Consider the following 15,907-nt stretch of genomic DNA (forward strand, 5'->3'; position numbering starts at 1 on the left):
CATGTTGATTTTAATGTTGCGGTCGAAAACCCTACCAATGAGAGCAGATAAGCAGCAGGAAATTAAACCCAGTGCAGAAGTAAAAGGGTTCAGGTGGCAGTCGAGGCACAGGCGGTGGCGCCACACTGAGCCTCTGCTGACATCTAGTGGCGTTTCGACGCAACTGATAATAATTGCACACGCTTAAAAACAATGTAAAACACAATGTATATAGCTCTAATTATATAATTTAAAACCTATATCGTACTCTGTGCTATTTAAAATAAATAATTTCGTCGTTTAAAGAGTTTGGACCATTTAGCATTAAGCTAACTGCAGTGACGTGCCGAGCTACAACACACTAGCTGCTAGCTAATCAATAACTGCTGTTCAGGGTTAATAGCCAATAATGGCGTGTACCCGCGGTTATGCTGGTGTTATTATTTTTTGATACTGCAGTTTTAAGGACTGAGGTTAGTTCAAAGCCTGACTGAGAACCGTGGGCTCACCGGCGCAGACTCCTGTTGTTGCCCTCGGGGGACGGCGGCTCATCTTCAGCTGAACACTTCCTCTTCAGGCTGCGGCAGCTCGGCTGTCGCTTCAGCTTCTCCACTCTGGAAACGGCAGCTTCAACCTCACCGGTCTCACCCATTTTAAATGTCGGCGACGATACAGGTCAGTGGTAATTACAGGTTACAGAAAGGGTTAAACACAGTAATAACAATACATGTTAGTACTACTGCAGACTCGTAACTATTTTTGAATATGGCGGAAATCCAAGAATTGGCCAATGAGAGGAGAACAGAGGAGCTCGTTTCCGGGGTATCACACTGAGGGGGCGGGGCCAGAGTAGATCTATTGTTATGATCAAACATTGAAAAATATAAGTTGGTCCCTCAATAATAATCAAAAATGGAGTCTGGGAATAACAAATTTAATTTTTTCAGCAACATATTGTACACAAATGTCGTTTATTACAAAAAAAGTATGTGCAATAAAGCGCTTCTTCTTTTTCTTCTTCTTCACTATGTGACTGGTGCCATTTTAATTGCATTATGATTGTCAAAAAAGCAAATGTTGCATTTGGCCATTTGTGTTAACTATATTGTAATTTATGTAGATTTATGAAGATATTTAAAAAAAAAGGTTTCCTTCAGTTTGCTATTATAATGTATTGCAAAAAATAAGTTACAGAGCAGCTGAACAATGGAGTATTGCAGGTCAGTTGGGTTTATTACATAATCTACAAGGACAACTGTTATATACTTGTATAGTGTTATTTACCGTTGTGGTCTTCTTAGGTCAATGAAGGTGACAAGTGAGTAGGTCCCAAAAAAATAAGTGCAAGGCATTAATGACATACAGTGACTGTCCAGTGGTGAACACGGTCTCAACAGCCATAACTTACTGTATATAATTTACATAATTTACCTGTCTTGTTTACAAAGAAGATTAAAGCTGCTGTTACAAATGGATTAAGAAAACTCTGACCAGCACGCTCCACACTAGCAACAAACACTGTCGGGGGAGGGGAAATGTCACTGTCCAGGCCAGGAGGCTCTGAGCTTGAGGAGAATCTGCACATCACAGGGGGCCAAGCAGAAAACCCCCAACTCGTTCAGGGCAGACTCGGGTGGAGGATCCTCTATACCTCCAACGTCTCTTGTCTCCTCCTCCGACTCTTTGAGGAGATCCCTCAGCAGAATAGCAGAGCCCACGTTCAGGCACAGGATAATACAGGCCTCCTTAACACTGTGGAGAGAGGAGAGAGCAGAAAGACAAAACTAATCAGAATGCTGGTTCACCTCATTTATCTCTGTCTTCACTTGTCTTAATGTTTTAGGGATACAACAAATTAGTATGAAAATGATCTGCCTGAATAATATTTTCTTTCAATGTTTTTCTTCCACAAAACATTTAGGAGTTAACTATGTCCACATTCTACATTTTCTTGTTTCAATAGTTTAACTCCCATACGTCCCAAACATAGGGAACAACATCAGACGCACATATATAACTGAGCCTGATGACTCTGTCTTGACAGCTCAAGGTGCTGGTGAATCTAGTCCCAATATTCAATCTCAGCCAGCTGTTTCTGATTTCTACTAACTAATGCTGCATTTGAGTTGGAACTCGGATTTTTCCGACCTCCAACTTGAAAAAGTGCAATCAAACGCCACCCGAAGAAAAAAATCTACCCCGACTACACGGCCCACGCATCAGTTGTCTGATGTCACACAACAATCTGCAGCCGGGCAGAACCACACCGTCAACGGTAAAACATCAATTAAATGCATTTTAAAGCATTCTTTTTAAAATTGTTTTTGTGCCCTTTGTAATGTTTTTATGCCTGACGTGAAGCACTTTGAATGCATAGTTTGTTCCGGTCCGCCATATTTTTGGTTATTCTGTAAACAACACAGTGTGGTGATAACCAAGCATGGTCATCCATTGTTAAAGGGATAGTTCAACATTTTGGCAAATTGGCCCATTGCCATAATCGCTATCGTCATAGCAGTAGGTTCATTACCTTTAATTGTAGGTGTAAGCTATTTTCAGTACGGCGGAGCGCAGCAGCAGGCTGCTCAGAGCTACGCTATGGAGGCTAGGGCTGTCAACGAATGGCAGAAATGAGGTTCGAATATTGCCTCTTAAAAAAAACAGATATTCGAATAAAATTCGAATTTCTATTTTTTCATATTTTCTCCAAAAATCAATACAAAGAGATGGACTTTTATAGGGTTAGCCTGTATTTATTATCAGCGCATGTCAAACACGTTTTGAACAGCTTACATTACACAAAACAAACGGCTACACAATGCAAATCAGCAACGACATTATATGCATATTAATACGTGAAAAAGACCGCGTTTTACTCGGCCTTTATCAATTCATGTCAAACGTTTTGTGATGACGCGAGCAAACAGCTCGCTCGGGAAACGGGATAAGAGCCAGCATGTTTTCTTCCCACATCCAAGTAATGATCCTTATAACGCGGATCAAGTACAGTCGCGATGAAGTGCAGAGGATCATCATAGCTCTCAGTGAACGGCACAATTTTGTTTATGCGCGATTAACGCTGTCACTCGGTAGTTTGGGAAAACAGAGAAGCTGCTTCTCTCCAGACGTGACCACACACAGACAGGTGTGTGTCTGGGTGTGTGTGAGTTACTACGGTTACCGCGGCGCTCCTGTCCCCCGGATATTTCTGCAGCTGGATTGACATGATCCGGTCTGAGACATGAAACTCATGGACTGAGGAGTCGTCCTGCTGCATCCTGCTGCGTTCTGCACGTCACACCGACGACCGTGCATTTGTAGGAGGAAGTTGTAGTTGCTGTTGTTGTGGTTGTGCGCGTGAAGATAATTTAAAAATAAATTATTAATATTCGAATATCATATTTTAATATTCGAATTTCATTTTTATCACTATGATTCGAATATACATTCGAATTTCAAATATTCATTGACAGTCCTAATGGAGGCTAATGGAATTTCTTGGTTTCCCTCATTAAACTCATCAAATTCAACATCCCAAAACTCCACAGCGCTTTTGTAGACAAGTTGTGACCTGCACAACCACCACGCTATGAGATAATGACGGAACGATACGAAACGGAGCCGTTTTCGAGGTAAATACAGGGTGAATACGGAGACTGCTTGCTGAAAAACTGTCCCTGAACGCAACGCGCATCAGCGGTTTTGTATGAATTTACCTCGAAAACGGCTCTGTTTCGTATCGTTCCGTCATTATCTCATAGCGTGGTGGTTGTGCAGCTCACAACTTGTCTACAAAAGCGCTGTGGAGTTTTGGGATTTTGTATTTGATGAGTTTGATGAGGGAAACCAAGAAATTCCCTTAGCCTCCATAGCGTAGCTCTGAGCAGCCTGCTGCTGCGCTCCGCCGTACTGAAAATAGCTTACACCTACAATTAAAGGTAACGAACCTACTGCTATGACTATAGCAATTATGGCAATGGGCCAATTTGCCAAAATGTTGAACTATCCCTTTAACAGAACCATCTTGATTATATGAGTTTTATTTTCTTCTAAACGGAGCAACAGGCATGAGATTAAATTAAATTAGCAACTATAAATAGTCAGATCTTTCAATAGGAGGTAATATAACCCATAACGTTGGAATAATTTTGTTTTCAGACACATGCCTCTTTTTTATCTCTATTTAATGTTTATTATGGTTTAATCTTCACAGTGATATGTTTGGAAGAGATTGATCAATAAGGTTTTGAGATAGTTAATAATAATAATCACATTGTCACAATCATTCATGAGAAGAGGTAAAAAAAAAATTATATTCCAACTTTATGGGCAACAGTGTATTTACACATTATCACTATAACCAATGACCTTATTGTGTGAATTTATTGTACTTTTTTCATACTTATATATTATTTTATACAATATTTCTATTGTTATTTGTCATTATACAGTATTTGCAGAAATCTGAGACGTCATATGATGACAGGGTCACGAGGATCATCCACTATTTAGTCACATGTATGTGGATTTCTGTGTTCCAAGGATGAGGAGACTGAGAACGGTGTTATACACACACACACTTACTGTTTAAAGAAGTTCTCAGGTCTTTTGCAGTAGTGACCAAACAGAGGAAACAGGTTTCTGGTCATGTCGAACTGAAGCTGAGCCGCTCCACCGTCGCTGAAATGGTTGGACAGGATCACCTGTCGGAGACACGGGGACATGTACTGAGCTGACTGTACCTGGCTGCTAGGAGACCACACAGCTGTTTGATAACAAACACTACAAGGGAACAAGCAGAGCGGTTACGCAGGTGTGGTTTTTGCTTCCCTGCACCTGTCTGAGGTTTTTCAATGTATTTGCAGTTTTAAATAGTGCATGTGCCACCGAATCACGTCTTACATCCTGGTAGAGGAAGTTGTCGAGTCTCTCTGCCAGGCCCTGCCAGGCCAGCTGGAACAGAGAAAGACTCAGGACCTGATGAAGGTTCAACAATCTGTCCCTCACGCACAGCATCATGGGACATGCTGAACTGGACAGGGACATGGTGGACTGGTCGTGCTGGGACGGTAGAGACAACCACCTAGAGAAAACAGAACAAGTGAGTGTTAGTGTTTATTCTTCACCCGTCCCGTCTATAAATATAATAAGTCCACAGGAAGCAGAACAGAAACCTGCTCCGTCTCACCTGTCTTGGCCGTATGGTTTGGCTTTTTGCATAATTTCTCTCATGGTCCACTCCAGCAGTCTCCCCATCATGTCTCCTCTCAGTCGGTCCAGCAGCGCCAGCAGACCTTCGAACAGAGAGCCCTCCAGAGACGCCAGGCGGCCCACCTCCGTCTGCCCCAGCTCCCCCAGCACCGCCTCGTCGCCTAGGGAAACGGCCGCCTGCTGCAGCTGCAGGAAGAACTGAGGACAGAGGACAAAGGATGTGTCAGGTACCAAAAACAGACATTTAATCCCTGATTAGATTCGCATCAGATTCTGTATCAAATCATGATTCTACCAATTTTGCTTTAAAGGAGACATATGATGCCCCCTTTTCCACAAATTAAAATAGTTCCCAGGTGTCTTAAAGACATCTCTGTGACATGCTGTGGTCAAAATACCCCAAGGATCAAACATCACTTTTCATCCTCTCAAAACAGCCCTGTTCAGAACGGCTGGTTTCAGTGTCTGTCCCTTTAAATGTAAATCAGCCACTGCTTGCCCCGCCCCTTCTACTGGTACCAGGTAGGGGTGGTATTATGCAAATTCGAAAACTAGTTACATCACTGGAAGACAACTGAGGGAACAGCTCGTAAAACCACATGGATTTCAACCTAGGGAGTCTGCACATTACAGATTTTTTTGTCAATTCTCACATTTTGGGGGCCCGGAAGGCAAGACAAACACCCAAATATATGTTAAAGAGCCTTCAAAATAATAATATTAATAATAAAATAAACTGAATTAACTCCACACACCACATTGTCTCCCCAGTCTCCCAGTATGGTGGATATGTAGTTGACAGCATTGAGGATTGCACAGTAACGGGCACCGAGTGGACAGCGAGACTCCTCCTTCATCACCTGGTGAAAGAAAAAAAGAAAAATCTAATTCAACTACATCTGTTTCATTCATTTCCTCTCATGCTTTCTCTCTTCAAAAATAATCAGACAAAGAATGAGAAGAAACAACAGAGACAAAACAAACACAAAAGCTGTAGGCAGAAATTAACAATCATTACTCATCCCACAAAGGGCCGTCGTGGCTGCAGGTTTTAGTTCCAACCAAGCAGCAGCAGCAGCAGCAGCAGCACGCCAGACCTGACTCATTTAATCAACTGGTCTCAGTCTTCAGACAGATGATTGGTCAAACTGTGTTGGAACAAAAACCTGCAGCCACAGCAGCCCTTGGTGGAATGACTTGCCCATCCCTGCTATTATCATTATTATATTATCATATCCGTAAATCAAGCAGGTTAAAAGTCTCATTTAGATTAAAATCCCTTCTTCAAGCTGAGCGTGCAGAACACAAATAGTACTAACAGATAAATACAACTGACAGCCAAATCGACCTCTGTGTAAATTTCAGAGCAGACATATTGATTGTGAGAACTTGTTCCTCGATTCGTAAAGACTTAAATTCCCTCACAGTAATAGACTCTGACAATGTCAGGCTCTTCTGTAAATCAGATGGATTAAAGCTCTTACACCTGCACAATTAACCAGTAGATGAATTAAACAGTGTCCCTCGCAATTCTGCCACAAACAGGCTTGAAACTGTCAGAGAGGAAATTAATCTTTCTCTCTCTCTCATTTTCTCAGTTATCCTGAGCTCAGCTCTTCCCTCCTTCTTCAGCAGTGTCACTGAAAGCCTCACCATCTTTCACCTCATCACTCCGGTGTCATTACCTGGGTCAGTCGGATGCGGAAGTCATCCACCAGTTCTCTCTGCAGCCCCAGGAACTTGAGCTGAGCAGAGGGACAGGGTAAACCCCGGTACCGCTCTGAGGAGAGGAAGAGGACACACAACACCAGATTCAAACATGGTTTATACTCTCTGACAGTAAATGTTACATCCTGTGTGGCTTTAATGTGCCTTGTGAAGTCTGACCAGTGGTAAAGCTGTGGTGTAATGTTTTTATGATGCATGCACACACTCCAGTTCATAGAGATCCATTCTGGCGGTTCCCAGCCTTTTTTGACTTGTGACCCGATTATGACATCACTAATTTCTGGCGACCCCTCGATCACGTGACCGCACGTGATCACGGCCGTCAATCAAGATTCGCCAGCTAAGATATTTTTATATGCTGCATTTTATTTGATCTCGATTTATATTCAAGAAAGTGAAAGTATAGAATACAGTTGTTTAAGACTGTGTGTGGTGTTTTTAATCATAATTTCAAAAAGAATAAAAATTTGTTAAAAAATATTTTTGAGTAATTTTTTCTTATCAATTCCTAGACATTTCAGGCTACCCCATGTGAATTTCAGTCGACTCAATGTGGGGTCCCAACCCCAAGGTTGAAAAACACTGCCCTACTCACATAGCTATAGTTGGCTTCTAAATGAAAGGATTTTTCTATTTGACCATCAAAAATGTCGATATGAGGCAGAGTCTCTGAGCTAAGTTTCCAACATGTTGTGCATTCTATGAGAGCAAAGTGAACCCAAATCTCTCCCAATGCATCATGGGTGTGTTAATGTGCGAGTGTGTAAGTGATGGATAAAGTATTAGAGTAAAGCACAGACGGGTCAACAAGGCTAGGAAAACTATTTATAAGTGCAGATCATTTATCCACAGCTTGTCTTGTGTGACAGTAATGCTCCTAATGAAAGCACATGTTTTGACCAAGGGGGCAGTTGTCGGTCTGAGAAGTGAAGCTCACTTCCGCGTTCAAAAAACTGCAATCCCCCCGGCTTCCTCTGGGGGCTGGTACCGGAAGGGAGCATTCTCCATAGAGCCCCATGTTAAAATAGCCGACTTTACGTCCTCAGTAAACATGTTAAAAGCCTGGTACCATTACGTTTTTTGGTCTCAACCGATAGTTTCTACCCCCGCACACACTCTGAGGGGGGTGAATTTTTTTTATACTCTACCGTTTTACTGTTATTAGGTTAAAATTCTGGCCAATTAGGGCGCGGAAACGTTGAGTGACAGGTCCGGAGACCGCTGCTTCGAGGCCAGTGGGCGGGCTCTCGGCCGGCTAACGGCCGCACCGCTCCAAATATGGAAAGTCAAATCCAACATGGCGCGGTTCAAACCCCCGTAGTAGCGGCACAAAACAGACTCACCAAAACCAATGGGTGACGTCACGGACGCTACGTCCATTCTTTTTACAGTCTATGCTTTTGACACATTTCCATAAAGGCAAACTGACAGTGTTACTGACCTGTGACGACCTGCAGCAGAGTCATGAAGGTCTCAGCGCAGTCTGGAGCCTTCAGTTCATCCATGTCACTGATGTCTTTGTACTGAGAGCTCCACGCTCCCTCGGCAGACAGCATGGCGTCCATCTTCTCCACCGCCACTGTGTGCACAGAGGAGCGCAGGCTTAGAATAACAGAATACCTAAACAAGGTACTTGTAGCATGTTTGCATTATATCTTTTGAAGTGTGCTGATCTTTTTACTGTGTGATCAGCTCGTGAAGTGAAGAGAAACACGCAACCGCCGTCTTTCAGGATACTAGCTCAGCTTGAAGAGTTTGAGTTGGTCAGACTCTTTTTAAAGGGATAGTTCAACATTTTGGCAAATTGGCCAATTACCATAATCCCTATAGTCGAGTAAGTTCGTTACCTTTAATTGTCGGTGCAAGCTATTTTTAGAATGGTGGAGCAGAGCCGTGAGCTGCTCAGAGCTATGCTATAGAGGCTAATGGGATTTCTTGGTTTCCCTCATCAAACTCATCAAAAACACAATCCAACAACTCCAAAACGCTCTGGTGGACAAGTTGTGACCTGCACATTCACCACGCTATGAGATAATAACGGAACATCACGAGGCAAATGCAGAGATTGCTTGCCGAAAAACTGCCCCCGACAGGAACGTGCATCAGCCGTTTTGCTAAATGTTGTACTATCCCTTTAATATAAAGACGAATGTTAGTTAACTGCAATTATTGCCAAATATGGTCACAGTCCAGAGTCACAGCACTGAATAATGGCCAGACGTGTTTTCACAGGACATTACGAGGTCACAGTGACCTTTCACCTTTTTATGCTGTTAGACATTAAATTGTGTGATAGTGTATGCATTTGTGTGTTATGGACAAGAACATGTTTTGTCTTTGACCTTACACCAGGAAATAGTCATCAGTTCATCCTTTGACTAATAACCACACAGCGTATGAACTCGGTTAACTGGCCTTGCTCTCAACGACTTACTCTTCCTCTCCACAGTGAGCCACTTCTGCAGCACGGCGTCGTCCAGCAGGAGGTGCAGCAGGCCGGGCAGCACCACCGGGTAGTTCTGGTTGCTCCGCAGCTCCTTCTCAAACTGCAGCACCTCCTCCACCAAGTGGCAGAAGAGCATGTCGTCATAGAGCAGCCTGGAGGCATCGCTGGCCACTTTGTCCTGGACCAGACACAACAGGCCACGACACAGCTCCACCTACACACACACACACAGAGACGCAGACAGAGGGTTAGGAGAGAGACAGAGCAGGGAGACACAGAGAGAGACACACGTACATTTAGTCTGACTTGATTTTAGTTCGGTCTTTCACCAGATTAATTTATATTCAAATACACAGTCATGTTAATTTTCACTTTTCAAAGCTATTAGACACTTCAACCTCAACACATCACTACAGCCATATACTGTACTACATATGACAGTAGTGGACAAATCCAACTGACAAAACACAGCTGATCATCATATCTGCAGTGGGCAGCTTCTGGGCTACTTATTTAATCATTAAGAGGAGAATAATAAGAACTACATATAATATAGCTACATTAGTTACATTAGTAGATAAAGCCTCTGATAGAATCTACATATGGAGTATCAAAACAGACAGAAAAAAAATAATAGATATTCTTGATCAAATCCAAAATAATATACATTAAAGAGACTCCAAGAAGTTTGCTTTTGGTTATTAAAGAGTCTCATATTAATGTGGATGAATCTACATTACCTACACTTGTTAATGGGTCCATTTTCGATAAATACACTGTTTTGTCTTATAGTTATTTTGATATTATTATTTAGTGGTCGACTCGCCCAGTATTTCCTAGTTTAGTTAACGCCGCCGGCGAATTGGCAAATGTTTTCGCTTTCGTCCGTCTTGTGCCGGTCCAAGAATTTCACAGTGCGTGCAGAGGCTCATGGGAAATGTAGTGCGAAAACACTTCCGCTTTCCGAAAGTCCTCGTAGTCACTTTAATTTAGAAAATAAACAAGCCGTCTGTTTGGGCTTGCTGTATTTTACTTACTGGGATTGTTTACATGTCCTCTCATTACAGTAGTACCAAGAATATAACACAGTGGTCTGGCCTGGATCACATCTGATTGAAAAAAGCCCCATTTGACAGTCAGATAGTCATTATGGAGCAGTATTTATTACCCTGGCATTGATGGTGGCTCCGGCTCGCTCCAGAATAGGCTGGATCTTCTCATCCATGAAGGTGGTGCTGTTCCCCATCCACATGAGAACCTGTGTGAGGTACCACTCAGGCTGCAAGAAGCACAGACAGAGGACGAGTTGGAGCATCTGTGATATCATTCCACATATCACCATTTGTGTGTGTGTATGTGTGTGTGTGTTCTGTGCGAGAGACCTTGCTGAGAGAGTTGGTCTGTCGGTTCCCGTAGAAGTGGTATTTGAACCTCTTGCTGAGCGGCAGCAGCATGATCTGGATGGGCAAACAGAGGGGAGGAGCCGGGGAGGAAGGCGTGGCTGCTGACGGAGGCTGCGTGGATGGAGCTCCCTGAGCAGAGGCCGCAGCCTTCTGAGATATGAGGTCATCACTGTCAGGGGACGTTAAAGAAACACCTCATCATACAGACTGTCCTACAGTACATTCGGAAGGTCATGATACCCCTTCATGTTTCTGACACTTTGCTGAGACACTTGATACGTATCTCAAGTTTCTCACACTGCTCTCCATCGTCTTTGAGATGTTTCTACACCTTGAGCAAACTAAGCAATCTGGGAGAGGAGTTTTGGTAAAAAAAAATAAAAAGTTGAGAATGCTAAGTCGAGCATGGAGCTGCTTCAGAGTAGCTTTTCTGAAGCAGTTAACATAATATCAAATAAAGGATATATCAAATGCTAATAATAATGGTAATGATTGTTAATTTCTGCCGAATATCTATAGTAGGGCTGGGACGATATGCTTTTCTCCTGATTTGATTCTTCTACGATTTTTTGGATGGCGATTCAATTTAAATTGCGATTCTACGATATTGCCGTTTCTCTCGATTTTTAGTCTGCATTTTTAACATTTATCTGCACACAAATACTGTAGGAGCCTATAAATTAACATACTCCATTATAAAGTGAACTTAAACCCTTTTCAAAACATGTACTCTCTTTATGTAAAAAAGGCTAACAAATGCACATTGCACAATATTTAACCCCCCATTTAAAAATCGTCAAAAAAGATATTGCAATATTTATGTGAATCGATTTTTTTCTCCCACCCCTAATCTATAGACCAAAACACAGATGTGCAGAAGCTCAAAGTGAAGGATACGAGGTCTGCAGGGCCAGGAGCTGAGCGACCAGCAGCTCCAGCTGACTGCTGATCTCCTGACCGTTGGCGGTGGGCGTCAGCGACTGAGTCGGGGGGGAGATGATCGGCCAGTGGAGCTGAGTCAATACTTTCTCAAAATCACTGGGGGGAAGAATTGAAGAGGTGATGGTGAACTCAAGGTAAGGACACACACAGTCTATGTGAGTAAACCAAAGCCCTGAGGTTTCACCTGGTCAGTCGGTCTTTGATGATCTTGTGCCAGAAGTGAAGCGTTTCTCGGAGGAAGTCCCGGAGGTGAGAGCAGCCAGACTGACTCAGGCCGGTGTCGAGCGAGGCCATGCTGTCTACCGCCCTGATGGCCTCCCAGACACTGCTGGTCATCAGACACTGCTGGACCGCAGCACTGCGGGCAAACAACACACTTTACTGCTTCTGTCAGCCCACAGCAGACTGAAGGAAGGGAGACTGCTTTTTTTAAAGGTCATAGTAAACTCAGCATGTCTCACTGCCCTTTCTCTGCTGGGCTTTGGAAAGAGATAGTGCTGAACTGACTGCCCTCCTTAAAGTGATGAATGATCTGCTGGGAGAAAACCTTCAGCTTCACTTCTATTAGGTCCCAGTGTCCTAGTTTACTGGAGCACCTCCAACAATGGAGGGGGCCACCTCAGGTTCAGTTTCAAATTGGGTTCATTCTGGTTCTTTCTTGGTGTGGCCACGTCACGGTCTTCCTGTGTGAAGATGACGTGCAGAATTTGTTCTCCAGCCTCTCTGGGTCTCTCTGTAGGTCATCTCTAGGAATTATGGGAGTTTTCATTGATATACTCTGTCTTTTAGGCCAAAACTTGACCTCAAATGCTGGATGACCCGGAACTTGAAGCTTAAAGGGATAGTTCAACATTTGGGGAAATTTGCCATAATCCCTATAGTTTTAGGAGTAGGTTTGTTACCTTTAATTGTTGGTGCAAGCTATTTTTAGAACGGTGGAGCAGAGCCACGAGCTGCTCAGTGCTAATGGAGGCTAATGGGATTGAATTGATGAGTTTGATGAGGGAAACCAAGAAATCCCATTAGCCTCCGTAGTGTAGCTCTGAGCAGCTCACGGCTCTGCTCCGCTGTTCTAAAAATAGCTTGCACCGACAATTAAAGGTAACAAACCTACTCCTAACACTATAGGGACTATGGCAACGGGCCAATTTGCCAAAATGTTGAACTATCCCTTTAAACCTTGAAACATTTGGGCTTTCTCTACCAAAATATATCAAAACAGGGGTTGGAGTCAGAGTTCACTTTCAAATTTTTGAGTCAGGGTTACTTTTTTTTGTCATTTTACATGACATTCTTAAAATTAAATCTATATATTTTTAAACTGTTCTTCATTTCTTGTCCTTCATTTTTTATTTTGTCTTGCAAAGCACTTTGTAGCTGTGTGTAGAAAGATGCTACATAAATAAAGCGTATTATATCATTTTGAAATGCAAATGGGGGTGATGCAGGTGGCCAAATAGCTTTGCATTTAGGAAGATAGAAGCAAAGATGTTGAACAGACCTATGAAGAATCTCTGACACTTTTGCAATGTGCAAGATAAATTAATTGTATGTTCACCACAGTACCTGAGTTCTTCTATATGTTGAAGGCAGCGGAGGTATTTCATGTGTCTCTCTATGGTGTCGACCTGATTTAGCGTCTGGCCAAGATTATCCATCCATGGCTGAGCCCCCTGCAGGTGCTGCAAGACATAAATCATTAACCAAGACAAACAACTGCTGAGGGTGATAAGAGAGAGGAATTTATCTTTACAGGAACTGGACTTCTGGTTTCACCTCTCTGTTAAATGACATTACAGGAACATTTGGTGATGAATCTTATTAAACAGAGCAGATCTATTTTTTCCCTCAGTTTCTGTGGGTGGTGTCTCTACCTGCTGCAGCGTGTTGGAGATGAGCCTCTCTTTCTGCTGCAGGACCTCCAGGGAACATCTGGCCTCCTCGGCAGCAGACAGAGCTTCAGAGACTTTAGGAGGCACAGAGTTGGACACGGTCAGAACCTGGAAGACAGAAAATACAGAGTCACTGCTCGTGTTCTTAACGCTCCTGTTTGTCCTCCTGGGTCAAATTGACCCGATCTGTTCCCTTCCACCCTTCCACCCTTCTTCCTTCCTTGACCCTAGGACAACAGGTGGGTTAAAAAGCTATTAGCTAATACTTAAATACTAACACTCTCCTGCTAGGAAAAAAAATAATAAAGACACATATTTACTGGGTTGCACTTTTTACATTCTTGGGGGTCTGTAAAATGTATTTGTTTCACATGAATTCCTAGTAGGAAGAGCTATGTGAGAGTGAGAGCAATGTGGGCACTGAGGAGGATGTTAAATGAATGGCTGGGCAGCATTTTACATGAACCACCACACTGTCGTGAATGCAGCATCGCCGAATAAGACTGCTGAATAACACTACTGAATATATTTGCAACTAAAGAGCACATTTTGCAAACAGTTAGACAACACGTGCAAAATCCTCATAGTGGGATTCTATGAGCTACATCTGGATATAATAGTCTTCTCGCTGTACCTCTATGTGAATGTGACAGTGGAAAAACACCATGTAGCACCAAAGACTCATTCTAGTCTATCAACATGAACTCGTCCGGTGCAGGCTGCAGGCTGCAGGCTGCTGCCCCTCATAGACATATCACCTGTTCCTCCAGCAGCTTGTTCTCCTCCCTCAGCTTCTTCAGCAGGTTGCCCACATTCTTCAGGGATTTCACGTCGTTGCCGACTTCTTTCTCCAGGAAATCCACCACAAAGTCCTGCAGGGCGTCCGGGTCCGCCGAAACCGGTTCGTCATCCGAGCTGTGGACGGGACTTGAAGGAGGTTGTGACAGTTTGGTCCCTGTTTGCTCCGCTGCTGCGCTGAGCGCCGCCATCTTCGTTTCGCCAACGCTGTCAACAAACTTCCGAGGAACGGAAAAGGGGGAGACGCTCGTTTTATTTCTCCGGGCGTGACGAGCGGGCGGAGACACGGCTGGTTACGTGGCATGGTCCATAGCAGTAAAGTGTGCTCAAATTTTAATTTACGCCGCGTCCATGTGTGGTTTCAAACGAAGTGAAGTCAATACACGCGCCTCGTTTTGTTCTGTGCGATAAAACGCAGTATCCTGTGTTAGAGCTCCGCCACCATCTCCGTCCCGTGGGACACGCTGAGCGGCGAAACAAGGGCACCTTTCTTCAGCCGAGTTAGCACGAGAGTCCACGTACACGTCATAGACCACACGTCCACAATTGATACGTCATACTTGCAGTATGTAGCCTACAACGTTTTCAATAAAGCTCATTGAAAGAAAGAACGTCATACTTGCAAAAAAAAAAGAAAAGAAAAAAAACGTCATACTTGCATGCATTTTTTTTCAGTTTCCTCCATCAGAAAAAACTTTATTTACTCTTGCTACTAACTACTAAACTACTTATATTTTCTATCACTGCGTTTAAATGGTTTTATCATACAGAATGACAAGGCAAACAAATTAAATATACATTCCTACTCTACGACTCTACTCTTTTATATACAGTCTCAGTCTATGATTCCTATACATCATAGAATGCATGTACAAGAAAAAAAAAAACAAGCTAAATGTTAAGAATAAGAATGTGTGAGTTCTAAGTATCCAAATCAAAATCTGGTTCAAAGTTGAAGAAATGTTTCTTTTTGTAGCATATAGCAGAGATGGCCAAACCTACACAGCCATCTCTAGACAAATAAAGCTTTGCCTGAAGAACCAGATGAGTAGGCCTATTACCTCTGTTATCTCTGTTACATTTTGAGGCTATATTTCTGAAATCATTATCATTATCTCACACCGGCCACATCTGAAAAGGGTTTTGCTTTTAGCTATTTCATTACAGACAATAACCCATGGCCAAAATAGTCATACACTTTTGTGCGTGTGTGGACATGTTCTGTTGACAAAGTCGTGACAAGCAGAGGGCGGAGCAGCATTTGTTGAAAGTTCATGAATGCCATGGTGAATAATGCTTTATATTAACAATTCCTGATCTTTGATGCATGACCAAACAAGTGCATTTGACAAGCAGCCCTTGACTCAGCTCCCCCCATTCTGAAATTACTCATACTGCACGCATTATTCTTCACATGAACCAATGGAAATAAATTAATGAATTAATGAATTCCTAGTACTGATGGCAGTGAAGGTTGAGAACTGAATCTCCATGTTTTTAGACAAAAA

At 42.9% G+C, this 15,907-nt stretch overlaps 1 protein-coding gene across 1 annotated transcript; it reads right to left on the reverse strand.

Annotated features, from left to right (window-relative positions):
- Positions 1-951: 951 nt before the first annotated feature.
- On the reverse strand, positions 952-14,595 carry rint1 (RAD50 interactor 1). The gene is made up of 15 exons (XM_083999453.1): positions 14,360-14,595; positions 13,584-13,709; positions 13,276-13,391; positions 11,894-12,067; positions 11,665-11,805; positions 10,747-10,936; positions 10,533-10,643; positions 9,353-9,578; positions 8,360-8,497; positions 6,876-6,970; positions 5,946-6,050; positions 5,168-5,388; positions 4,882-5,062; positions 4,564-4,682; positions 952-1,731 (listed from the first exon to the last, which is right to left on the reverse strand). Exons 1-15 carry the CDS (start codon positions 14,588-14,590, stop codon positions 1,518-1,520), a joined length of 2,388 nt encoding a protein of 795 aa, XP_083855579.1. The 5' UTR covers positions 14,591-14,595; the 3' UTR covers positions 952-1,517.
- Between the last annotated feature and the right edge of the window lie 1,312 nt (positions 14,596-15,907).

Source organism: Trachurus trachurus (assembly GCF_905171665.1).
Source record: "Trachurus trachurus genome assembly, chromosome: 23".
NCBI lineage: Eukaryota > Metazoa > Chordata > Actinopteri > Carangiformes > Carangidae > Trachurus > Trachurus trachurus.

What these genes read in the sequence shown, in the direction of transcription:
- rint1 (XM_083999453.1), bottom strand. Translation starts at nt 14,590, where the DNA reads ATGGCGGCGCTCAGCGCAGCAGCGGAGCAAACAGGGACCAAACTGTCA. An exon ending in CTCCTGGCCCTGCAGACCTC is followed by an intron (nt 10,937 to 11,664) that starts GTATCCTTCACT and finishes GTCCCCTGACAG; the next exon opens with TGATGACCTCATATCTCAGA. An exon ending in AAACCATACGGCCAAGACAG is followed by an intron (nt 5,063 to 5,167) that starts GTGAGACGGAGC and finishes TGTTTTCTCTAG; the next exon opens with GTGGTTGTCTCTACCGTCCC.